At 39.0% G+C, this 27,350-nt stretch overlaps 1 protein-coding gene across 9 annotated transcripts in view; it reads right to left on the reverse strand.

Annotated features, from left to right (window-relative positions):
* The window catches only part of TULP4 (TUB like protein 4), a 146,623-nt gene that overhangs the window by 42,739 nt on the left and 76,534 nt on the right, over positions 1 to 27,350 (reverse strand). For all 9 annotated transcript variants that reach the window (XM_053937814.1, XM_053937815.1, XM_053937812.1 and 6 more), the window contains 2 exons: positions 5,202 to 5,330; positions 4,732 to 4,893 (listed from right to left, as the gene is read on the reverse strand). In XM_053937814.1, the coding sequence (XP_053793789.1) occupies positions 4,732 to 4,893; positions 5,202 to 5,330 (291 nt within the window). The remainder of the gene's footprint in view (positions 1 to 4,731; positions 4,894 to 5,201; positions 5,331 to 27,350) is intronic.

The following is a 27,350-nucleotide window of genomic DNA, read 5'->3' on the forward strand; positions in this document are numbered from 1 at the left end:
GGATCCAAAAGCAGACTGTACTAAAGGGGATTTATTAGGTAAAATTCCTGCCAAGGACTAAAGCCATACCAAACTCAAGAACTCTGGGAGAGAAGCTCATGAAACACCTGGATGCCACCGGTTACCATCTGGCTGCAGGGACACGTCTGGCACCGCGCGCTGTGCTAGCACAGGGATGCCACCCTGCTCCACCGCTGGGCCCGGGAACAGCCCGCATCCCCTGCTTCACGTGGAGCTCCCTTCTGACTCCACCTTGATGCACTGCAGGCAGGGGAAAGGAGCTGAAGCCTGCCCCTGCCTCCTGCTTGTCACAGAAAAAAGATGCTGAAGCGTCTCTGTGGTTGCCATGGGAATAGGATGGCAAGTGCTGGGAGCAGGAGTGAGTAAGAGCTTAGAAACTGCCTCCCTGCACAGCTACTGCAAGCTTCAAGAGACTTCGAAAGAAACAACACAGAGAGCTCCTGCACCCTGCGTTGTGTTTGATACCATGCAATTCATCTGCTGCTGGTCTCACTGTTCTCTTCCAGTGCCTTACAGGACCTTCAGTGCACAGTGTATCTGTTCCTAACACAGTGTTGCTTTTCTGTTTCACCAAGAGCACCATTTTGTCTGATTAGGCACAGAAGAGGCTGAACCCTGGGGCCTGTATTTACTCATTTTTTGTACTGGTGAATGTTGCATTGCAATGGGACCATGAACAACAGTTAATGTACCCAGCAGGATGCAAATCAAATTAGCCCACCTGCTTATATACTTATTTTCAAAAAAGGAAGCATGCTGGCAAAGTTCATATATACCTGCATGTATACGTATACCTGTCATGTTCTAGCCAGAATCCTGTCCAGTCCCTGAATTTCCACAAATAAAAGCTTACAACAAGAAAAGGGGAGCGGGGGGGAAACCAGAAATGGGCCCTTACAGCTGTCAGAAAAGTCTAATAATTTGTACTAGCAGAGATGCAGGGAACAAATATAGGTTACTAGCACCTCCTGGGATATCCAGGAATTAAAATACATTAACTCATTTTCATTGAGGGTTTCCTCTGTTGAAGAGTGATTTCCCTTTTCACAAGCAGAAACAGCAACAATCCCAGGGAAGTTCAAGGAGTTACAATATTGCTATAAACAAAGGGATAATCCTCTACAGTTCTCACCCAGTTCTCTGACACTGTCTTTCTCCATCATGAAGAGAGATAATCTCTTTAATGGGTAAAGTATAGGGAGAAGAAGAGGGAAAGGGTGGCCTGAGGGCAGCAGAGGTTGACACAAAAAATGTCACTGCAAGCTCAGCAAACACACAGGAAGGGAGATAAAGCACTGGAAAGATGTTTTGTACAACTTGTGGGTTTAGGAAAAATCCTCAATTACTTACTGACATTGCTTCTATAATTATAAATAAACCCTTTGGTTAGACAAAAGTCAAGATTTTCTCACTTATAAAGTCCTCAATCTGTTTGCTATGTACACTCCCTCTTTGAAAACAAGCATAGGAAAATGCCACAAAACTGTCTCAAGACACAGCATTCTCTGATATTTCAAATTTATTTTTCATTTCAAATATACTTTTCATCCCTACATGATCATAAGTGAGCCTGCTCACCAGAAAAATACTCCACATGACTCCTACAGCCTCTTGTAGCCCTGAAAAAAATAATTTAAAAACTGCAAGGGAAGTCCCACTCCTGAGTAATCCCATCCATCCAAGTATGGGACTCTGCCTGAGAGACAGACAGCACAGTCTTATAAAGTCTTCCATTTGTACATCTCCAAGAGCCCAATGGGGCCATGGCTTGGCTAGATGTGTGCTCTGGTTATAGGGTACAGGAGGAGAAAATGCCTGAATGAGTGGGCCTACAGACACACAGTGAGGTGAGAAAACTGACTTCTAGTCCTCTAAAATAAACATGCAGAATCACATTCAAAAGGCCTATGTACTGAATTAGCTGAAGAAGCCCACAGCTCCAAGTCCATACTCAAGATCTGGGTGTGAACTACAGCAGAAATCTGCCAATGACCTTCATGAGAAGTTCATCTGAGAGAGATGATGCTGAGAAATAGCACTGCAATCAACCATGTGACTCAAAATAAGTTTGTCCCTGACAAACAAGGAGAGCTCAAAAAACCTGAAAAACAACTGAGCCACAAGAAGAATAGTAACATAACACTCTCTTCCTAAAAGAAAATGCAGAACAACTTTGGCTAGTATTAATAAAATCAGCCGACAACTCGATCAGGGCAGGGTATGTACCACATCAGTTAAAAGATACAATTATATGCTCAATTTCAGCAGGACTGTAATCCACCCTGGCCACCTCTCTAGCTCTCATCCCATCTCTACACATTAGCCACTACCTCAAAGGTGCTTTACTTCAAGCACAGTAACGACACAAACACAGAGGCCACACACACTGTCAAACAAGACAATGGTGCCAATATTGCGGCTCCAACCTTTCCTTGTCTCCAACAGAAAGGAGATGGTAGGAAATTACCTTCCTCTTGCAGAGCTGCCACAGAGCCATCCATAGCAAGGAGTGACAGAGGTGACAGCTTACTAGTGCTGAATATACAGGAGAAAAGATGGAGGAGACAGGAGAAACCACCAGGATGCATGCAGAAGGGAGTGAAGGAGAAAGTCAAGAGAACTGAAGAGTGAAGCGAACAGACACACTACACTAAACAAGTTTCTATCAGGACAGTAGAAAATTGATATTGAACAATACAATCCCCCTGGAAATGTAAATTTTAAAGATTATTGTGTTAAAGGTCATGGGACCGTGGAATGTAATACTTTCACTAGCAACCTTCAAGGTGCCAGAGGGGTAACAAAAAGAACAGTAGAAAAATCTAAATTTAAATGCCAACATTTATCTTTCAGTCACTATACTGACAAGCAGAGTACATTAAGCAATAGGGAAGATGCTGAAGCTACTCTAGACTAGAATACTAGAATACTATTCTGTTCTCATTTGCACACATACCAATCAGGAGAAAATTTGGGTAAGGTAATAAGCTAGTAAGGGTATCCATTTCCATAAACACTTATTTATGTGTAATGTATGCAGCGTCCTTCCCCCCCGTTTGCTATTTTTAATTTTAACTGAGCATAGTCTCTCACCCAGCACCTCTGTGATTCATGTTTCCTCGTGCCTCCAGAGGCAAGTACATCTAAATATATTTTAGAAAATCGCTTCTTTCCACCAGCTCCAGAGAATACTACAAAAATCCATCATCACTTAACATGCAAACCCCGGCAAACCACACAGGGACAACTGTGCAGAGCAACATCAAACTCGAGGCTGGTTTGGGTCTCTATTTCAGTGAGTTTGTCAGCAGCAGAGTATGTAAGTTAAGCAAGTCATTTTCACATAGCTGGAATTGGCCATTATGTTCGAAAGCATTTATCTGGACACTGAACAAGTGTTTGTTTCCTGGCATAACCACTTATGGAGCATCCAGATTAGAAAGTACAAACATATTGGCTAAACTGAATTAAAGGCAGTCAGCCACTCCAAATTAAACACTCAAGTGAAGATATTTCCAAATACAGTAGCAACAACTGAGCATCACATAAATGGGGTAGCCTCATGTTTAAAACATAGGACTGAGAGCTATTAGATCTTAGCTTCCCCTCCTACTTCTGCTGCTTGTCTCTTCATCTTGATCTCAAGTAAATTATTTATTGTCAAGATTTACATTTCCCTAGATTCAAAAAGAGGCAGGCAGGCTCCCTGCCTTTAAAAAGCAGTGTTGCAATAATTAATTCATTACTCTATGCAGAGCACTCTAAAATTATTAGATACTGCTACAGAAATGTATATTATTAGTGTTATTATATTCCACTAGCAATTCCCAAAATAACTCTACCTTGGATGAATTTATAGTATTCTAAATTGAGTGGTACCTTGAGTCTTGAACCAGAATCTTTTCATAGTGGTACAAAATGAAGGAAGGAAAACAATCCAGCTGTGATCCTAACAGGGTTTCTCTTTGCACTATTCCATGGCCACAATTTCCTTCAGCACTGAATTATACACACATACACAACCACAATGACAGCAAGCATGTGGAAGGAAAGACCAATCCAGTCAGCTCAGCAGTGAAAAGCAAGGGACCAGTGTAAATCCTGCAAATGAAACCAGCACCCCAGCTCCAGCCATGTTGGAAATGCTGCTGTGTGCACTATTGTACAATTCTGCAGAAAAAATGGTAATGATTTTTTTAACTGGCTTTTTCAAAGCTCAGCAAAACTTATTCTTTTAAATTTTATTTGCATAAGGTTGAGACATCTCTTCAACACTCAATTACATACATTTGCTTATGTGAATGCAAAACATAACTATATGTGCTGCTGGATCTGCTTTTGCTGCCCACGCAGACTGGACAAATCTACACAGAAATGACCAGTCAGATGTTTAATAGTCCAGGCTGTATCTCTGCTCAAATGCATTTATAAGATAGCTGTAACAACAAATTAAGGGTACAATTAACAGATTCCTGTCTCAAACAACTAACTTTGAATAAGACTCTGTGTGAATCAGGGTGAAAAGTGATGATAGGGAACTTGATACGCTATCATGTTCGCCTAAAAAGAACAACAGGATTAACAAAATTTTCATTATCAGCGGGAGCAGCAGTTTTGATGACCATTTTACTTGGTAACTTTTTAAGAGGTGTATTCTATAGCACACCAATACAACCCAACTGACACCCCTAAATGCCCTATTTTCATTACCTGTTGGTCATCTGGAGTCCATATGCCACAGGTGATCTGACTCTCCAAGTTTATTTCTGAAGACCAGTGTCTTTGTCCGCTGACTGAACCAACCAGCACAAATCCATCTCTATAGGAGATAAGTGCTTGAGTCCCATCATGGCTCCATGTAAAGTCGCTTACCTTAACAAATCAAAGACAAGAAAATAGATGTATCAGCCATATAGGATTTTTCTGCTGTTTTAATAAAAGGCAGCAGTGCACAAAATGAGACAGGCCAACTATTAGCCCAGCTGAAGCTCTGATGTTATGCATAATGGAGAAAGCTTGCCAAGTGCCTTTGTGACAATTCTTGCATGTTCCTTTCAATAAAGAAATGTTTCATCTTCTCCTGTGCTTTTTGAAAGGTAAAAAATCCCATTCCTTGTCCTCTTCATTTGGCCTCTCAGGACCCGGTCACTCTTGACTGCAGAGAAAACATGCATACCAACCTGTGCCCCACGATCGTTCACGAGCTCCACAGACCATCTGCCTTCATATTGTATCCAAACAAATATTCCTCCATCTGCATCGCAGGTTGCTAATTTCTGGAATGGTTCATTCCATCTCACCAGCACAACCTTAAAAGATTACAAACAAAAACAGCATTACTGAAACTGCATGTTGTGCTAACAGCTATTTAACAAGAACCAGTTAAACAACACTGCCAAATAAATATCATTGCATTTAAACCCTAAAGATGCACAAAATAGCAATTTTTGGCCCAGCATTAGGCGCCTCTCAAGAACAGCTGGAATCATTTTGCCACAGTTGTCAAGAAATGCACAATCTCTCACAGTCAGACCTTTTTGGAAGGCATTGCACACTTTCAATAAAATCACAGGGAACACTGGAACACAGGACTGCATTATAGAAGCTGCAAACTGGAAGCCCTGCACAGGTTATCCAACACTCCCTCAAATGATTCCCCCACTGTAATTTCAGAGACTGTCAGACTCTTCATCAAATCATCACCTCTTGCTGACTTCAAATAAAGTGGCCTGCTCTGCACACAATTTAAATATTCAGATTGAATACTCATACTCAAAACAACCCCTGAGAATCTCAAATTATTAAAAAATAGAAATTTCATAGGAAAGTTGCTTTGCTACTGAGTGCAGAAGGAATACAAAGCAGCTTTTGATTCTTCTCTTCACATTAGAGCTATCTGAGGTTTTCTGGAGAATCTAATCAAGTCTAAACCAACCATATTGCTCTCTCATTTTTAATTAATCCCAATTGAACAAATACAGTATCCCTTGAGACCTCAGTATAAAACTGGAAAAAGCATGTCATCCTAGTGCCTGAAGCAAAAATTAGCAATAAAACCATTTACCTTCTGTTAGTGACTTTTTCTTAAAAAATATTTTTTTCCAAATTAATTTTTTCTCAAAAAAGCATTTTTTCCAAATTAGTTTTATTTCAAAAACATCCAGATATATATGGGACACTTACATTCACACACAAGTAAACTCCCCCAGCTATTTTACTGTGACAGAGAGTATGCAAACAAAGTAAACATATATTAAATACTCAATTAGTAGAGTGTTATTTCAACTACTTAATAAACATCCAGCTGTAATGACACTTTTTCATAAAACTAAATAGATAATTAATCTTCTAAAAGCAGCAGGCAAAATTTTCCATGAAATATATTTTGCTGTTTACAGAGATAGACTGATCCTCGTAAAGATTCCAGTCCCAAGATGAGCTCTAAGTAGACAGACCCTTCCCACTTCATAAAGAAATCAGCAGTCGTTTCCAGAACTATTTAGGATATAAATATGCATACCTAAAACCTAAACTTGACAGCTGAGGGATGATCTTACACTTATTCATAGTGTCAAGGTCACAGCTTAAGAACATGTCTATCAGTGGAGCTCACCAGCCTGAAGCATCAACCCTTGAACCATTAAACAACCACAGGAAAAACATTTCTTCGTTCATATGTAAAGCTTATGGGGAGAAGCAAGTATGACAAATCACCTCTCTGTTGTTACACAGCTCAGAAGAATCCCATTTGAGATTTTGCAGAAAAACACTGGATTCTACTTAATATAACCTTGCAGCTGCACTCTAAGACACCACTCCTGTTTCCAGTTGGGCAAATTATACAATGCCCCTAGATGGATTATATCAGCTTTAAAAAAAAATTCTTATGGTGGAAGAGCAGTAAATAAAATATTCCATTATAGCAATGCAAGCAGATACATTTTGTTGGAGATTTCACTCTGTTCCTTCCACCTAAACAAGAACAGCACAGATTTGTCAAAATTTTGTTTTCATTTTGGTATAAATCAAATGCACAGAGCCATAATTTCATTCACCCTGAGGCAAAATGCAACAATGAAGTAAGTGTACTTGCCAGCAACACCTAGCAGTATTATGAAAGAAGTGAAGAAAAAATCAAGGATAACATTGAAAAAAATCTTCATCTTTAAAAGCTGGGAGCTGCTGAGGCTAATGATGACCATTAAAGAGTGGAAGGCACTTATCACCCCTAAAATATCAATCTTTAAACACTTAAGACACTGCTCATGTTTCACAGATCATACCAAATGAAGTCTGCATCATACCAGAATGAACTGCTAGATAAAATTTAGGAAAAGAAAGAGAACTAGTTGTTCAAATAACATTGAATGCTTTAGCTAACACCATTAAGAATGCTACTACCTGTCTTAAAATTGCTCTGTTCAGTCTGGCAAAGATTTGAGATAAAAACACCATTTTAGAGATTAGACACACAAGTTGACTTTGTAATATGAGTTATGGGCAAAGTGACAACAGTTACTTTGTTGTGTTTTCTTTCTTTTCTATTTTAAATAGGAATCTTGTTAAAACTTGAAAATTTTCATTCAGATTCTGTACAACCTGTCTTTTGTTTAGAATTGATAAAACATCCAAGACTAAATTTGAATGTAAACAAGATTAACTAGAGCCTCCATCCGTCTCAATTAGATACAAATTAGTAACTTCCAAAATAAACTTATTGCTTTATAATGAGAAATGAAAGTGAGACAATGATTTTTCTATGCCTTCTGATAACAGCCTCATAAGGAAGCAAATTTGTAATTTGAAAATTCAACTCATTTAAACACAGAGCAAATGTTATTTTACGAGGTCATTTTAAAGATGATGCTGTAATTTACATTTAACATCTGACTACAGGTGTTGAGTCCACAACTGCTTTGAGTATTTCCAATTTCATTTTAGACACTTAGCATGCTGAAGAAGAGATATAGAAAGGAAGGATTGCCCTAAGTATTAAGATGACTTTTGGCTTTTATGTTGGCTGAAATGTAAAGCATATGAAAACATGTCCCATTGATAGCACACTTAAATAACGCATAAGCTTGAATTACCCCTCTACAAAGAGGAATTTTACTGCTAACCCATAAATGCAAAGATATCATTACTTTCACTAACAGCTTCAAGTCACAGAGGACCCATTTTTACTTCTGCCTTTATGGTCCTCTGCTTTCTACTTAGCATCTTCACACAGGTATTGAACGTCTGAACTGTTTTATGTTGTACTCAAAAGAGCGAGAATGCTGGTACACAAAAGTTAAGCTGGCTGTGGACCATTTGTGGTCCACACAGCCTTTCTATATTGTCTACTTATTTTTGTTTGTTGGTTGGTTGGTTGTGGGGTTTTTTAATTCTATATAAAATACAAATTTTGGTCGTTCTACTCTTGAAAAAAATGTATCACAGGTATTAATCAGCTTCTAAACCACTCTCTTACACAGGATAGGATCTCTCATGAATAAAACTTGGCCTGAGATATTTATTAAGCACAATGTAAAGGCCAACAATTTGCCCCTAAACAGGATGCTTTCCACAAAGCTATGAGCTTTTGAGTCAGTCTTATGTTTTCTTTGAGTCCCTTTTTATACAAGGAATAGTGGTAAAAAATTTGTTTTGAAAGTTCAACATTCAGGACCTTCAACACCTCTGGTTTAATTGCCATCTTGATGATTAGGAATTAAATTAATCCTAAATGTGCTAGAAACTCTACCCAAGAACTGACTGCATACTTTAATGCTGCTAACAATGTTATTATCTAGTTAAGATTTTAGGCAAGAAATTTTGAGTAACTGCAATTTCGGAGTAGCAAATGTGTGAGTTATAGTAAACATGATCTCTTCCCAACAGAAACTAGGTTTGATAATCTAAATTTATTACATGCTATTGACATTTTTAATATTTTTTTCACATTTTCTAACACAATACAAGACCACTAAAATCCAAAACATTTGGAGAGCTTTTGTTATTCCTAATTTCATTTTTTATGAATATTATTATTTATTCATATTATTTATTATATGGTTTTTGAAGGAGATAATTGAAAATATTACACAAATCAGTTTTGCAAGAGCAGAAGTCCTTAATCTAGAATACCACACAACAGTCATTACTGAAATCTTATTTCTGTACATACAGTGCATAATTGCTAGAGAAGCAAGGGACAAACATCTACAAAAAAATAAAAGGGGTAAGTAACTAGGGCAATTAGTTCCTAGAGTTCTTTGCCAAATTTAGATAGATTTTATTATGGATATACTGTAGTGAGTCACAGTGACTCATTTTTTAAATCTCTGATCCTCTAACCATTTTACTGGGGAGAAGCATATGCTCTAAAGATAGAGGTCTTCTCCAGCATTCATTTTCACATATGCTATGGATATGTGCTTGCAGATGGACTGCCACAGCAATAGAGAGCAGAGAATACTCCATGCCAGTGCTTGATTACTGCCCAATTTGCTACACCTGAAGAGCCACATTCCTGTATCTGGCATGAGCATTTCTGCAATTACAAGTGAAGTTGACATCTTTGCATGGTGCACAGGATGTGATGCATTATAAATCCATTGAGCATATAGAATAGCTGGCCTTTCCCTTTCCAGATAAATCATACTATATTTCTAATGCTATTGAAAGTTACTGAAATAGTTCCACCTTCCAAGCAGTGACAGCACGAGACCTAACTGTTCCCAGGACAGAATCACAAAAGAGATCAGGCTATTGCCTACAGCAGCAGAGTACAGAACTCAGTCTATCCAAAAGCTCTTCCAATCCTAAGCTTTTAGGAAAGTACTCAACTTTTTAAAGGAATATATAAAAGTTGAAAAAATCACTGACAAAAGGGATTGGACAATCTGCCTGGAGTCACTGAGCATCACCTATTTGCTTTAACAAGTAGTCCTATTATGCAACTCCCTAATAAATACATTGATCTTTACTCATGGTTACAACTAAGGATAAATATGTGCATACAGTAGGTGCAACACACTGGCTGGCACACATTACATTTTATTAATGGCCACAGAGCTGAAAAAATCTGTAAGTATATCTATCAAAGAAAAAAGATAGGTTTGGAGTGGGAACAGAAATGGAACACTGAAGTACAAGAACCAGAGAAATCACCTTTACATGCTACTGTATTTCAGTGCCTCTCCCTCCATTGTACAGAGAGATACAGCTACACGTATATACACATATGTGTATATACATTACATACATATAACATGGGTATGTGCGTGAATACACAATTCTATCAATCCTTGAGGATCCTGTACCAGCTTTGTACATTCACTAGTTAACTAACTCAAATTAGTTAAATGAAGTGGATTTTTGTAACTAAAATATAATTTGAAAGTTGGAACAAGCACCCAGAATAAGCAGTAGAGTTGTAGTTAATGAGCTATTGCTTCTCACTATACTTTACCTATAACCAGTATTTAGTTCTAAATGGTTCTGCATATGTTTAGTTCAACGAAACATTTAACTGTCTTTTAAATATTAGTACTTTTTTAAAATAAAGGTTATCTAAGTTTTCTCTCTCCTAATTTCTCACACTGCAGATTGCTTGCAATTGCAATTGCTTACTTTCTCCTTCCCTTATGACCTTTATTTTGTGCCATTACAATAATGTCAGGATAATTCTCTCCATTCAAACTAATTCAATCACACAAAGAGCATCAAGCAAGTATTTTTCCTACTAATAATACCAGACAAAAAAGCAGCAGATGTGGTAGACAGCAAGCTGGCATCACCCATCTTTCCTATCCTCCTCTTCTATTGCATTCTCTAATGATACACTCCTTAGCTCTCCCACACCTGCAGAGCTCTGACTTTTTGTTTCCAGTGACATTACAACTGGATGGAAGTGCCTCATTTGCATATGGAGCTGTCACCTTCCTAGGTATGATACCCATCAAGGAATTATTATTACTAAGAAGAAATTACTACTATTAATAACAAACATCATGCTGCAGTGAAAGAATGGCAAATCTGTAATGGCATTTACATTTCTTGAGAAAAACTGCCAACTCACAACAGGGGCTAGAGGTTACAGAGAGCGTAAATGAATGGCAAAGAAGTTCTGGGAGACAGAAAACACCAAAATTCCAAATTCTTCATGTTTCTCTAGACTAAACAATAAAAGTGAGCTCTCCTAGAAGGGCTGGAGCAGCCTCTAGATACCTGAGAGACAGATGTTATATAATATCCCTATCCACGCCTCGGGATAAGCTTTGGTCAGTGGTGCCCTGTGCCAAGGGCACGGCAGCTGCTCACAACCCCTGGGGGTTCGGCTGCTGCCACCGGCACAGCTTTCCACTGCCACCAGTACACCCTTTATCCCAGGATCCTACATTTTCATTGAAAGAGGTGTATTATTCTGCAGCTGCTGTCATCTCGCTTGTTCTGCTCTTTGAAAGGGAGTTTCAATTCTTTTTTTTTTTTTTTTTTTTTTAAGCTTACAATCTGATTTCATGGTATAACATTGTCAATAAGCTAAGCATGTCACCTGGGGACTTAGCCTTGTGCTAAATGCTAAATGAAATCAGAGGTAAGGCTGGACCAGCAAGAAAGTGCTGACCTTAATGGAGATGAAAGGTCCAGGTCCAACCCTGTACCTTCTTCTGACCACAGACTTCTCTGTGGCTTTCCTGTGAAATCCTACTCCAAGTCCCTAACTCAAACAACTCAGGTAAAGCTCTGAAGTTAAGTACAATGTAAGGATACATCAGAAGCTCTGTGCCATTTTGTTGGATGCACTTGCTCTAATTTTTCCCCCCTTTCTCCTTAGTGTTTGTTTTCATAATGCTCAGGGCCACACAAGGCTGACAAAGACTCGGATCACCTGTGCAGCTGCAGAAGGAGAAGTGGCCAGGTAGGAGCAGAGCAGCTCACCAGCAACAACCCTCTGAGTATGTGCAGGGGAGTTATCCATTCCCCTGTGCTCACTTAACTCTGTGTGTGAGTGGCTGGTAGCCTCTGCAAGTAACAGTGTGGTTGCTCACCCATTGGGAAGAATGTTGATGTTCCCCAGCAAGTCTTGTTTATTTCTCTTGCAGATGAATGACAAACACACCTATTTTTAAAAGGTGTCTTGAGGTTGGCATCCAACCCACCACATATACCTCTTTTTGAAAGGTATCATATGGTTGACATCAAATCCCCAATGGATGCCAGTCTGATCTTGAAAAGCTTGAGGGAATTATTTTGGCAAATAGACAATGGCAAAAAAAAAAAATTCTTTTGAGAACTGCTTTGAGGAAGGAATGCCTTTAGTGTAAGATGTTGTCTTAAAAATACCTAGACAGTCAACATCTCACTGAATACATTTAGGGGCCTTGATAGTAAACTGCCAAGAAGAAGACTCAGAAAGGCTCTAAAGCTTTACAAGTCTCCTGAAGTGATACACTTCATTTTAAGAAATACAACCTCCTCAATGTCTATTAGTCCCAAGGATTTGCCACATAACCATTTTATTTGTTCACAGAACACAGAATGTGTTACGTTATCGCCTACTTCAGAGGAAAACATGCCCAAGACTCCTCACAGGTACCAAACAAGAAGTATAATGCTCCTATGAATGAAGTGGCTCACAGTTCTAAAGGAACAACTCTTTTCACTTTGACTCACCACATTTAATTGTGACTTCAGAGAACCACAGTTTTGTGGGACATTAAAAAAAACCCCACACCAACAGAAATTAGCTGTATCCAAAGTATATCTCACACATATGTTTGGGCAGCAGAAGATTTGACAGGTCAGAACAGAAAGTTGCATATGAGAAAAATAACATGTGATATGAATCTAACATGGGTTAGAAGATGTTGGTATCTAACTAGTGGTTCTCAGTTGAGTAAGTTTGTTAACTATTCCTTCAAGGGCTATTAAAGAAAATAGTTGGTTATAATCTGAAGAAAAATAATTAAGGCATAAAAAATTAAGACTTATTCACCCATATGCACAAGATAGCTGCACATTATTATGTTCCTGAAAGGGAAATTGGTGGAGGGCTGCTCTTCTCCTGAAACAGAGATTTTTAGAGTTAAGTAAACAAAATGAATTAAGCATTTATAATGTAGCTTGTAGAGTTATGTATTGAATTTTAACCTTTTACTTAAGAAACCTCTGCCTGGTACAAAGGGCATAGGAAAATGCAAATTTCTAAAGCTTCTTGCATAAAGAACAATACCAGAAGAGGCAAAGAACCCAGATAAAGAAGCTCCTCTGTCTCCAAGCCTATCAAGACTGACAGACATACTCAGATAAGCACCAAAGGACCAAAAGCGCACGTGCAGAGAGGAAAAGTTCAAAAGTTCAGTCATGAGGAAGACCACAATCTTCAGCCCCAGGACCACCGAGAGACCCCCGTACGACCCCCACAGCAAACCACGCATGCCCAGAAGGGCGTGGACTTAGCATGAGAGGCAAGGACAGGCGGGGCCAGGGGTTGAATATGCATGAAAAAGTTGTGCCATGTATTGCATATGGAACATCTTTGGAAATAAAAGTGTGGGTCAGACTGAGGTTCGGGGCACAAGTTTTGGAGAGCTATCTCACTTGTGCCGGGTGCTGACATACATACCCACTTCATAACTACCCCAGGTTATGGAGTCTATTTATTTATTCCGCGTATCGCTTCACTCCCATCTTGCAAACAACAGCATGACAGTGAGAAGGTCTGTGGTGTGCTTTTGACTCCCTTCCCTTCACAAGGATTCTCAAGTCCCAGAAGCTCTTTCACAGAAAAGACAGCTGTTTCCAAAGAAACATCATTTTAAAGTTATGCCACACTCAGTTCCATTGAGGCAAATTCCTTTATAGCATGCACATTACTACCACTGTCTCTTGTCAATGGTCATCCTGTATGTAGGCTGTAAGATATGTCTGTTTAATTGCCCATACATACTCCCTATAAATGCAAGAGCAAGTCCAAGTTAAATAAAAATAAATCAAAACTGAATGTTGGGAAGGATGAGCAAAGGATAAAATAGTACTTTCATTGCCTTCCTCTGTAAGAAAAAGATTTTGCTTTGTTGTAGTTTCCAAACAGATAAAACACGGTAATAAAGAAAGCAGAGACGATTATTCTAGCTAAAGATGAACAACCATTTTGCTATAAGATCAAAAGATCAAGAACAATATAGTTCCCCATCTTTCTAGCAAACCGCTGACAAGTACCATTAGGAAAGGTTCATTCCTGTTAAAATAAGACACATGCAATAAATGTGCTGAGCTGGAAGTTCCTTGGGTTTGAGCATCTACGGTGGAGTATTTTCCCACAAGAAAAAAAAAAAAAAGCAGTAGATTTTAAATCTCTGTTATTTAGTCTACACAAAATTAAAAGTACATGAGTCTAATGCTCATTTAACTAACATTTGACAAAATTATATTACAGATGGTATAAATCAAGATCATTTCAAAAACCTCCACATTTACATTCACTTTTGGACTGAGTATAAGAAGCTCATTGTAAATGAACCTCATGCTTTAAGAACAAAAATAACACTCACTGACATTCACCAATGCCTCATCAGTGTTATATGAATTCAGAGTCCATGCACATCTTTGTTAGAAGTTTTGAGGGAAGGAAAAATCCAACCAAAACACTCCAAACATAAAGCAGATTTAAAATACTTACTATATTTTTTTTAACTTGGCTAAAAATAGAGAAAAATATTGGATGCAGAGATACAGAACCTTGTAAAAGAATCTATGGCTTTTCTTGTCTCTCTTCTTTTTAAAAATTTCCAAATATCCACCCCCTAAAAAAAAAACCCAAAAATTAAAGAAAAAAGAAACCAACAACAAAACAGAACAGAGGAAACAGGTTAACAATAAACACTACTGAAAACCATTCCAACTCAGAATCAACTAGCTCTACTCAACTTTCTAACAGCTACTTAGGAATTCCTGTTCTATCTTCCCACCTTGTAAATGGTGTTTTGTTCAGGAATATCCCCAGGGCAATTGCTGGAAAAAGCCAGTGAAGTGACTATGACAGACACATTCTTCCTTATACTCAATCTTCCCAATCCGGTGGCTAAAAAATTCCTGATCAAGTGTTCATATAATAGTGAAATATAATTTTATAACTTTACATGCATATATTAACCACAAAAAATTATTAAAGAAAGAAAGAAAAAAAAAACTCTACTAGGAATTTTTAAAAGAAAACTCTTAAAATGTAGTATTTTCTCTTAAGAGAAAACTCTTAAAAATGTAATAAATTCTGTTATAAAAACTGTGCTAGTTAACAAGAGGAAAGAGGTAACACAAGTTCTTCACTTTCTGAAGTCTATTCTGAGAAGTGCCAGAAAAATAATGGTGTTTCACGACTACCCACAGAGGATCTGCCCCTATCAAATACACTAAGTTTGTCTATCTCAAATATACCAAGGTGACAGATCCTTTTTTGCTCATCAGATATTCAAACTCATACAGCACAACAATTAAGCAACATTATTCCAGGTTTCTGAACATCATCGTTAGCATTTATGGTGGACATTTTATAATCAGAAGCTGATCAGTGACTCTCTTCATGATTTTTCAGGTTAGATTATAATTTAGCTTAAACTGGCTTAGATGAAATCACTGTAAAGTTCCACCAAACAAGTCTTAGATAGAACCTGACTGCAGCACAAAATTTGTGCAAGCCCTCTCTAAGGAGATGAACTTCACTCCTTAAGAGATAAAGTAAAAACTTGATTTTTGTCAGCAATGTAAACAGAAAAGACCTTAAAATTCACAAGTCAGAGAGTGTTGTCCAAGCATGATTATTTCTCCAAGAGCTACAATACTTTAACCCTAATTATTTGTTTCAAACACAAGGAACTAAAAATAAACCAAACTTCAGCAGAAGCACAGATCAGCTCTTCACGAGCTGATGATCTCCCAGGTGATAATAACTGTGCACTAATGTAATTAAGCTGAGTTATAAGGTGGATTTGAGACAGATGGTACAGCTGCGCACTTCACTGCTGAAGTGGGACTACTTTGCTATCTGAAATACCCAACTGTTGTTATCCCAATCATCAAGCCCACCCATATGACCTCTGTGTGAGTTACATGCCATTATAGAACATTTCTGGCCAGCTGAGGAATACTGGTGACATTAAATGAGTCACAGATACTGAGAAAAGAAAGCAATTATATACATTTTTATTGGACTACCTGGACTGTCTTTGTGTGACTCATGGAGACCACGCATCCCTAATCCTTTTGTGAGAGTGAGGAAATTCCACCATATTATTTTGCAAAGGTAGGACACCTGCTGTGACTTCCAGCCCAAGGCCACCACCTGAACCCCATCTGCTGGCCACCCCAGGGGGTCACTCATACAATGTTCAGCTAGTGGCATTTAGGAGAGCTATTGAAGGGACTGTAAAATTGCTGAGATGGACATAGAAAACAAAGTGGAAAATGAAATACTGTCTACCTCCAAGAAGGACAATGTAAGGGAGGGAGCAGTCTGTAAAACAGGGAATGCGAAAGGGCAGAACAGCCACTCAGCACCTGCACTTCTCAGGACACAAAGGTATATAAATTAACAACACAATAACTAAAAATCCCAATATTTAAATGCAAGAAATCCAGCATAGCCTATTAGAATAAATAAGGCAACAGATACCTACCAATAATTATTTTGTTAATACATACATACATATATTACCCCCATGGAAGCTCTGATTCAGGCTTGAGACACACTGGCCCACTTAATTTGCAATAGTATGATACAAACTTCTGACAGTGTGAATACCAGATAAAGAAATGCCATACTCTAAGAAATACCAAATAGCAGATTTTCAAAATGCTATCCTTGCTTTGGCTGACCTGCAGTTCTGCACAGACTGTTTTCAGAGCTAACCTCTCTTAAGAAGTTTTATCTACATTTACTATTTCTCCATGAAATAAAACCTGTATCATGATGCAGTTGGCCAAGTGACAAATAACATCACTTGCCTGACTTTCCAGAGAACACAAGGGTTAAATTAGTTACTTGGACAGAAGGATAATAACAGGCAAAGTGGACAACCCCAAAAAGCACAAATCACTGCTATTGTTCTTTACCACTGTGGCACACAGAAGTCTCAACTAAAATTGACCCCCATGTTGTTGGAACTGCACATGTTATGATCAAGCCTTTGGAGTTTATAGGCTTGAAGACAATGCAAAAACCAGGCTAGAGAAGCTCTGCAGGGAAGGTTTGCTCTACAGAACTGTAAAATGACTGTATTAGCCTCAGGAGGGGCAAACTATAGGTTGGGAAGGTAATCCCTGGGCTATAAGGGTCACCGTGAAATTATCAGAGTACTGGCAGGAAGGGTGATAGGTAACACATATCTAACCAAGTACGACAATATTACACCTCATCTAATGCAAATATTAACAAATGTATTGATTGCCAGTGGTTCAGAAAGCAGTTTTCAAGGAACTGAGGTAAAACTGAATTGCAGAGACCAATGAGCAACAGTATCCAAGCTTTACCAACTCAACCAGTATAGGAACCACAGATTAGAGATGGGATAATCTCTAATTGTTGTCTGATCTGTATCCAAGAGCCTGAGCCAGCTAGCTTATATGCACTCATCACTTGAAAGTAATTTTTATAGTCTAGTTTATCCTTCGCTTCACTCAAGAAAAAAAGAGAGAGGAAAAGCAGTAAATATAACATTTCTGTTCTTTTTTTTTTCCCTCAGTAAAATCCTTAAGAAAATTTCACTAGGCAAAATTAGCAGATGTTTTCTATCTCAAGTCACTTGCATGTCAACGAGCATATGGAATATTCAATGTTCAAAATACATTGTTAGGGTCATAATTAGTGGCATGGGGTCTAGTTGGACACTTGTCACTAGTGGTGTCCCTCACTGGGCCCAGTGTTGTTTAACTTGTTCATGAATGACTTGAATGAAGGGACAGATGTCTCTTTGGAGATTTCGCTGACACTCAAAGCTGGGAGGAGTGGCCAACAGCCCAAAGGGCTGTGCAGCCCTTCCGAAGGGCCTTGGTGGGCTGGAAAGAGGAGCAGAGTGGAACTGTCTGAAGTTCAGAAAAGGCAAATGCAGAGTCCTGCCCCTGGGGAGGAATAACCCCAGGCACCAGAACAGGTTGGGGGCTGACCTGCTGAGAAGCAGCTCTGCAGAGAAGGACCTGGAGGTCCTGGTGGACAACAAGCTGTCCATGAGCCAGCAGTGGGTCCTGGTGGCCAAGAAGGCCAATGGCATCCTGGGTGCTTTAGGAAGAGCATTGCCAACAAGTCTCTTTGACTGTCACAGTCCAATGAATTCAAACTCAAAAGCAGAAAACACTGACCCCTTATCTACAGCATTACTTCAGACAGGGCTGGAGAAAACACTTGCCTTCATTCTATGCATAATTTCCATTTCTTCGTGATTTACAGATTTAAAAGTAAGTTTTATCCTTCTTCAAAGAATTTTAAAGGATGGAAAGCAATCCAAGTTTTGAGATATTGAATTAGAGGTAAAGAATAAAATAAAAGAACGCATACTGGCAAAGTAGTCATGCAAAGGGTCAGCAAGTACTGGAATGACATGAAAAAACAAGAAAGGCACGATATTATTAAATGTTACTGTAAGAAATAGGATGATATTCAGGAAACTGTATTTTAGGTTAAATATCAAGTAAAGCTTTCAGCAATGAATGGAATAGTTGAATGGTCTTCTAAAAGAAAAGGTGGAATGAAGCCAACCTTTGGAAACACTTCATACAAATTTTCACATATTGTAAAAAGGTATTTTGCAGGGAATTTTTTTAACTGATGTGGTTATTGCAGTTCAGTGGTTCTCTTATTAAAACACTGTTTTCTTATTCATGAACTGAGAGTTAAGAAAAATAATTGTGGTTTATCAATGAACATAAATTACTTCAATTTTCTAATGTTCTTACAGAACAGTATGACTTTAAAACTCATTTCAGTGCTGAAGTGTTGCACATACATGGACTAAAGACATTATTTCAGGATAAGTATGTGATAAAGAAAAAGTCCTATTCTATATAGCATATGGAACAGTCCTATTCAATGCAGGAGGGTAAAGAGGAATGATCTGTGTCTTTCTAAAACTGTGTTTAAAGCACATTTTTGTGTGTGTCTGTAGTCTGGGGGTATAGAGGATGGCTGTCTAGATGGTCTGAGAGCTATTTTCACGTCTGCAAGCAATCATTCATTCCAGTAAGTTCTGCTCTGTGTTTGCTCTTGTTACACTTTGAAACATTTGTCTGCCTACATTTCCTACAGAGCAATGGAGTGAAACAGCCCAGGAAACATTAACTTTCTCAGACACTTTAATAATTAGAGCAGTGACATCACTAGCATGATGATCAAACAGCTCTACTTGGAAATTGTTCGTATCAAGCAGCTAGTGGTCTTGGGAGGGAGACTAATTGTATAGGTAGTCCTGAGTGCATCGTATCATAACAGAGAAATCAGGCAGTCTCCCTCTCTCCAAAAGCAGGGAGATGGGAGTGCTAGGGCCACAGATCAAAAGCATGGAATCAACACTGGGACCCTAGATCCAACAGAGTGGTTTTCACCAAGTTCTTTATGCAGTACCAAAGAGTACTCTGTGTTGGACTCAAGGGTACTACAGGGACCATGAAGTACCTCAACATTTAGATGCAGGAGGGAAGGAATCCCAGAAAGCTGACTCATGACCAAGCTCAGCTAGCACAGGGCAGGAGATGAAGCTGGGCTGAGAAGGCTCCACCTAAGCATCCCCAAATAGTAGAGCACAGAGATCCCTCAGCCACAGCTATCACCTACTAGCTTCCTCCATCATCCACTATCCCAGAGCTTCAGCTGGAAGCTGGATATGCAGCTCACGGCAACTGCTGCCTCCTCCTGCTTTGCCATCACAGCCCACCAGCCAGAAGTATTTCAGCAAACCTCCATGTCAGCACCAACCACATCCTTGCAGTTATATCCTACTTTGCCATCATCTCAATACAGTAATTCCTTCAAAATGCATTTCTGTTTGTACAGCAAAAATGTTGCGCTCAAGTATCCATGATGCTCAAACCCAACCACTGCCCTGCCCATAGCAGGGCATCCTGCCTGGCCTGCAGCCACACCCCCAGCTGTCCTGAGACTGCATGAATCACCAAATCCCAAACTCAGTATCAGAAGAATGATTTTGCTCCTAACATGCATTTGTCAAAGCTGTCACCTTTGTTGAGCAGGACAGAGTACAATTCAGGAAGCCCTGGGCAGTGTCTCCCTGCACAGTGAGGGGGTGCAGAAGAGGCAGCTTCTGAGAAACCTTCAGTGCCCAGCTTCACATGATCTTGAAATATTAGATTTATCAGTACTAAAAATAAAACCATGTGATGTGGACTCATGCACTGGAGAGTCTGTTGTTAATGCCATGAAAACCCAGTAGCTGAGATACTGTAACCATAAGCCAATCATCTAGAGTTAATAATCTTATTTGCATTTATGACCCAGTTAGTTAACACTATTTTAACAGAAATCATGCCAGCCTTCTTAATCTTTCTAGAATTCTGTTATTATTACTGCAAAGGCGTATGCACAATTTATCAGGCATCGATTTCCCCAAACTCTCAAGGAGGGATGGTTTTCTTCCATACCATTTCACTGATTCCAATCAGCAGGTTTGCATTATGTTTGCCATTTGAAGGCCAAATATCAGCATTTTCCATTAACATTTTGGAATTACCTTATCTTCTGGCAATTAAGCAGAAATTAGTTTCTTTTTTTTTTTTTTTTTTTTTTTTGCATATATAACTTTCCCTTCTCAGAAGGATTTGATTTCCAAGGTATTTTCAAATATCTAACTCATACCTTTGAAGTCTGTATACGACATCATTAATTATTGTTTGGAATATTTTGAATTATCCTAAAATATCATGTCACCTACAAAGAAGCACAAATCAAGATAATAACTACACTAGCTCTGAGCTGAATGTAAGACTGCAGGTACTGTTCCTGGGGAGGTTACTATCAGGTAAAATGGCAGGACTTCATAACCTGATCAGCTGATGTCTTGCCAGCGTCAAATTCACATACGGACAAATATAATTTAATCCAACCAAAATCTTGACAAAAATCATGAACTGCTCATCACTATGTACTCACATACATATCACATACATGCATATCCATGAAAACCATGAGCACTGGAACTGCCCCAGCAAGATGTGCTTTGCAGGCAAACAAAACCAATAATTTTCTTAGCTTAGATTTGATTATTTCCTTCATCTGTTTAACTGAAGACTTCAGGCAAGGACAACAGCTCCTTACATCATGTCTTCTAGTCACTGTAAATGAAACAAACTCCAGAACACAAGTGCAGAAAGATCTCTTGCTTTAGGGCCTTTTTAAGAGACAACGATCTTCTACTCACACATATAATGCACATATGACCAAAAAAAAGCAACTCAACACCTTCTACCCAAATTTAAAATCACATCAGCTCTTGACCTGATTACATTTCAGGAATCCCATCCTTGCATGCACCTGTTTAGCCACAGATCTTGGCAACTTCAAGAGATGCTGGGAACAACCCTTACCTGGGTCACTCTGTTTCAATGCCTGAAAAGAGACCAAGCTGCTCTGAATCCAGGCACCACCCACACAGGAGTGCTCTCTAGCTTGTTACTGAGACTCAGAAGTAATTTCACACCTTGCATACAGCTATTAATGAATTACACCACTAACCTAATGCTTTATGTTAAGAAAGAAGGACAACCAGCAACAGAATATGGAGATATTCCTGGTAGCTAGTCTTAAAAACTTAAGTCTAACATTCCCTCCAAAACTGGCCAACATGGATTATGGCAGCTGTAAATATTTCTGATATCCATTAAGATAACCTCTTAAAAACCTTGTTGAATTCTTCAGCACAACAACTTACTGCTGTAGCGACTTACACACTTTAATCACAGATTGAACAAGAATTTCCTTTTATCAGGTTTGGAATTTGCAACCTCCTGATTTCTTTAAATAGTCACTCACTTTAGTGCTTTAAGACAAGCAAACAGAACCTTACCCCAGTCTACCTTCTCATTACCATTTGCTGGTTTATACAGTTTTAGCACGCCTCTTCTCTGACTCATCTGCTTTCTAAGGTAAAGAGTCACAATTTTCTTCAGTTAGGCTCCCCAACTGAGACTTCCCGAATTCTTTTTCAGTTTCATCTTGTGTTCCCAGAACTCCCACTAACTCTTGAAATGCTATTTTGAGGTGAGACAAGGGCGTTCTAGATATATCGGCTTTTACTTCTGGTAACAATCTCCACGCTGTTTTTTATTACTTTTCCTATTCTTAATGGCCATTCTTAATGATGTGTTTTCAAAATTACTTGGATTGCTTCTATTACTATTGCATTTTTCAAGTCAGCCACACACCAAAAAAGAGCTTGTTATTCTCAGGTCCAGCTCCTTCCTAAGTGGAGTTCTCCAAGGGGGGGGTATAGGACTGACAGCCTCATAGCTCTCCATGCTCAAGGATCAGACACCATTTAGGCAATTCCCAATTCTGCCTTTCAGCAGGGCTAATGGGGCAGGCAAAATGGCACAACAGTGCTGTTTCATGCTTCTGAGAACAGAACAGTCCCCACCAGTTTGAAGTGAGGATCTATCAACATAGCACTGTTAACAGATCTAACTGGGTAATGCACCTTTTGGTTCTATGTTCAGTACAGGTTTCGAGCCATCTTAGTCATACCATGTTTCTTAATAATCATCCACGAAGGGCAATGAAACTTTCTAAAAGCTTTCATGATTTGAATCAAATGACTTTCCATATTCCAAAACACTTTTCTCCCTGTCAGCCTGTCATCATTCCTTTCTGTGCAATCTCAGCAGCTGCAAGCTATGAATTGTGACCTGTAAGTAATTCTTATTTCAGCTAATTTGCCAACTACCAGTATAAGCTTACTGGGATGTAATTCTCTAGATGCTTCCTAGAGCCTTCTAACGCATTTATAGTTCCACATTCTTATTATGCTGTTTCTAACAAGACTGTATATATTTTGTCTAACACCTCAGCCACCTCATACTTGAGCTCTCAATAGATTTGGACACAAATCCGTGGTGAGGACTGGTACTAATAAATAATTTAACATTTTTGCAATATTCTGCATTCTTGAATTGCTCCCTCTGTGCACAGCAATTCACCCAGCAGGCCCATCAGTTGTCTCACCAATGTCCAGCTTCTCATTCATTTAAAGCACATTCTGTTATTTGTTCCTCTTTTTCCCTTCAGCTGTGTGCTCCACTGCCAGCATTTTGGTCTTTTGGGGTTCATTTTTATGTGCAGTAGGATTACTTTTTGGGCTTACTTTTCCTTTGAGGGTCCCAGAGCTAATCACCTTCTGAAGACAGTGGTTTTCTTCTCTCCAGGCAAGGAGCACACAAAAAACCATCAAGTTGCTGGATCCCAGGACCTCAGGGCAGAGGTACTGCCCAGGATCTACTGTGGATGGAAGAATAGATTCTCCCTTCCCTGCTTCTCTCACTTGCAAGACTACAGGGAAAAATGCTCCTGGTGTTAAAGCCTGTGTAAGGGAATATTTTTACTGTAACTTTCTCTGTGTTTGTCAGATTTCAAAATACACCAGAAGGTTACAAAATAATCTCAATCGTAGTTGAACATACCAAAACTTCAAGTATTTTAATGTGGTCGTCAGGAGTAGAATAACAAATATTAACAGTTCAACAGACAAAAACCTGTCGAAGTTTAATATTTTTAAGTTTAAACTTGTAAATTTTGCATCTGGGATTACTTTTGAACGCTTGAGTAAATAAACACAATAGATATTAACTAAGAAAATTAAGACAATTAATGAGATTATTGAGAAGGTCTATCTCCTATAGACCTGCTCTCACCTTTTTTTATGAGATAAGGAGAGTTAATAGCTCCACAAGAGAGTCAGGCTGAATCACTGTGTCTTACTCTCTGCCCTACTCATCACAGCTATATAGTGACTATATCTAAGATACTTTAAACACTCAGTGTCCCTTTGCAGTCTCTATAAGCCATGGAAGAGCAAGTAGAGTATATTAAAACATATACCAAAAAAAAAAAACCAAACCAAACACAAACAAAAAAAAAACCAACCCAACAAAAAACCCTGCCCATGTTGTTTGATCTTTTTGTTCCTCTCAAGCATTACATGTCTTTACATTCTCTGTTACCTAGGCTGAACAGGGGTTTATTAGGTTACTCTGTAATGAGGCCCAAAATAAATAACATTTGACTTGCTTTAAGAACACAGAGCATTGCCTTCCCTTGTAAGTAACCTGAGCTGACAGTCACAGTATGCAATCCTCCTGTTTTCTAAACAACTCTTCAAGTAATTCTTAGCGTAGCACTAAACAGAATGAGCAGTTCAGCTGTAAGTGAAACAAGAAATGCATGAAATGGCATGACATGATGGATACTTTCAAGAAGAAGTCGGCACTGTTGAACAGTGCCAGTGTTAGGATCTACACAGACCTTCTCAGGCTGGTTGAGAGAACTCTTCTAAGCATCATTCTTTGTGGGACACTCAGGAAGAGCTGCTGTATAAATTTTCTTCAGTGGGCAAAATTCCTACTTCAGCTGCTTGTTGCCATGGCTGGTTCCCATCTTACTGTTCCTTCATTTGTGCCAATGCAGTTGTGTGAGTGGCTACACTGCAATCAGATTGCAGAAAGAATGCCTCACAACTATTAAGTTGTTGCTAAACTACGGTGCAGGAAAATAAACTCCTTGAATAAGTTGTGATACCACAAGGCTGCCCATGGAAGTGCATCCATGCCCCCTTGACAGCAGTGACAGAAGCAGCCTGGCTGTGCAGTACAGCACGTTCACCTGATGGCTGTGGCCTCTTGTGCCCAGTGTTGGTCAACTTCTACACTGAGTTTCAGCTGTCTTGTTAAACCCCGGTGTCACCAGATGACACAAGCAAAAACGACGCACCACAGCCTTGGTCACGATGAAGAGACTAATTTATTTTTTCTGACTCCAATCTTTTATAGTTCTCAAAAGATGCCAGTGGATTGGAGGGTGAACGTGCCACCTCTCCAACGACACTGGACAAACTACCTGTACATCAAATTTCTCCGCCTCTATGAAAGAATGTAAAACAATAGGTTGTTTACAGAAAGTTGTGTGAGAAAGTTCTCTACAAGAATGTAAACTCAGAAGGCTTTAGAAAACTCTTGATAACCAGAGCGACACCCTGGAGCCGAAGACAGGCTACAGTCCCACAGAGCTCCAAAGCCCGGGTGCCATCTGAGGGAGCTCTTGGCACGCCTGGCCCCAGGCAAGAGGAAGCCTGTGCTGGTGTACAGCCCAGGCTGGAGCACCAAGCACTGGAGAACAAAACCCAAGGAGTCTGTGGTTTGTTTTCACAACCCCCAAACACAGAGGTCGTCTCTGGCCATTAAAGGCAGCAGGAGGACATGAGTTAAAAGAGGGTGATCTGCTCTTCTCATCACGAGGCTGATGCATGCCTCAAGACTCTGTGCTTTGCTTCCTGACTATAATCTGAGAAAATATTCAGATCATGAGCGAGACTGGTGAATTTTGGGGGATTTTAGCACTTCTATTTTGGGTGTAAAATTATTGGCATCTTGCTCTAAACTGGCATCACAGCCAAAAACAGAATTCATGATTGAAAGGTTTATTTTTCTTTCTTCCACAGTAGTCTTTCCATCTCCCACACTCACTATAAATAATGCACAATTCTCATGTGAAGTGAATTAAAAGAGGTTGAAGGCCAGAAATATATTTACTCCACAAACAGATCCTAAAACCCCTTTCTTTTTGGGCAGCTGTGTGATCCAGGCTAATTTACCCTCTTACCATGTATCCAAAATCTAGAGGATATGACAATTCATCCACAGTAAAGAGTTTGTCTTCACAATTTTTTTTTGAGCTAAATCCACACTGTTCTAAGACTCAGGCTGTGCATACTCTTACTATTTAACAAAGCTCTCATTTGAGATTCATCCCTGCTCATTCAGCCCAAGCATTTGAAGTTTACATAATACTTTTAAGCCATTTCTGGTCCAAAACCTGACTCTCTGGATGTAGGATTTAAGTAATTCTCATTTTTATCATGATCCATCAAAATGAGAACCAAGCTTCAGAAATAAGGGTAAAATTGACAAACCCCACTTTTTTTTAATCTTAAGTCTACAGTCACTACACTAAGGACACAGCAGTGCTACTCTTAAGAACAGAAAGAAAGATTAAAAGGCTCCCATGGACCACAACTACGATTACTTCATTAACCTTTTTGATTTTTTAATTCTCTTGCTAAAAAAAAAAATCCAATTCAGTTAAATCATCTTTTCTACTGACATTCTCTATTCCTGAAGCATACACTAACTACATTTTGTAGTTAAAAATAAGCATAAAGTCCACTTTATATCACCACTGCATGATATTAACCACAATTTACAGTACTGTATTTTGTTCACTAGTCAAGGTATATCATGACTGATAATGGCAGACATTGGAGGTACTTATGCTAGGACAGAAATTCTAAGCTGGGGAATCATGAAGAGCATTCAGGAATTACAGCAACATTCTTCTGAAAACCGATGAGAGAAGGTGATCCAAACCCAATGTTTTTCAAAGAGAGCTCAGTGTAGAAAGACCATTCTACAGTACTGGACTGAACAATCTGGAGTGGCTTAAGGGACTATTTTTAACCAGCAGTGCAAAGAGGCAAATATTATGACAACAGGTAAGTATGATAAAAGCAACAACATCAATTTGCCAGGGAGGGTTTTAAGACTCCTAAGCATAACCACAGGCATATTGTAAGAAAGGGGTTCAGCCCCAGAGTCAGGCTTGTAAGGAAGAACTGTGTCATATGGCACAAAGACAAGAGCTCTCTCGAGGTAATGCCACCCTACATGGAAATGCAACATAAAATATATATTTACTTAATATATTTCCAATATAATGTTTTGTGAAAGTTTCCCTGAAAAAAAAAAATCTGCATCTGTACCTTTTCACACAGATTTGAGTCAAAAAAAGGTCAAAATACTTTTATCCAAGTTTTGGCTTCTGTTACCCAATGGGCACTGGAAGAGCTAGGACAGAAACAACTAAAGAAAGAGGTTTAAAGAAATACTGCAATTGAGAAAGATATCAGCCTTTAAAGTTCACGGGCTGGTTCTTCAAAACCAGCTGAATTGGGCTTGTTTGCGAAAAGAACATCTAAGCACTTTAATCTGCTCTTGTACCAGCTTCCCAGAACGGCTTGGAGGCTTGTTTGAGTACCAAAGTTGCAGAAGCTTCTGGGAGCAAAGCAGCAGTGCAGATA

This window comes from Vidua chalybeata, chromosome 3 (genome assembly GCF_026979565.1).
Source record: "Vidua chalybeata isolate OUT-0048 chromosome 3, bVidCha1 merged haplotype, whole genome shotgun sequence".
Classification (NCBI taxonomy): Eukaryota; Metazoa; Chordata; class Aves; order Passeriformes; family Viduidae; genus Vidua; species Vidua chalybeata.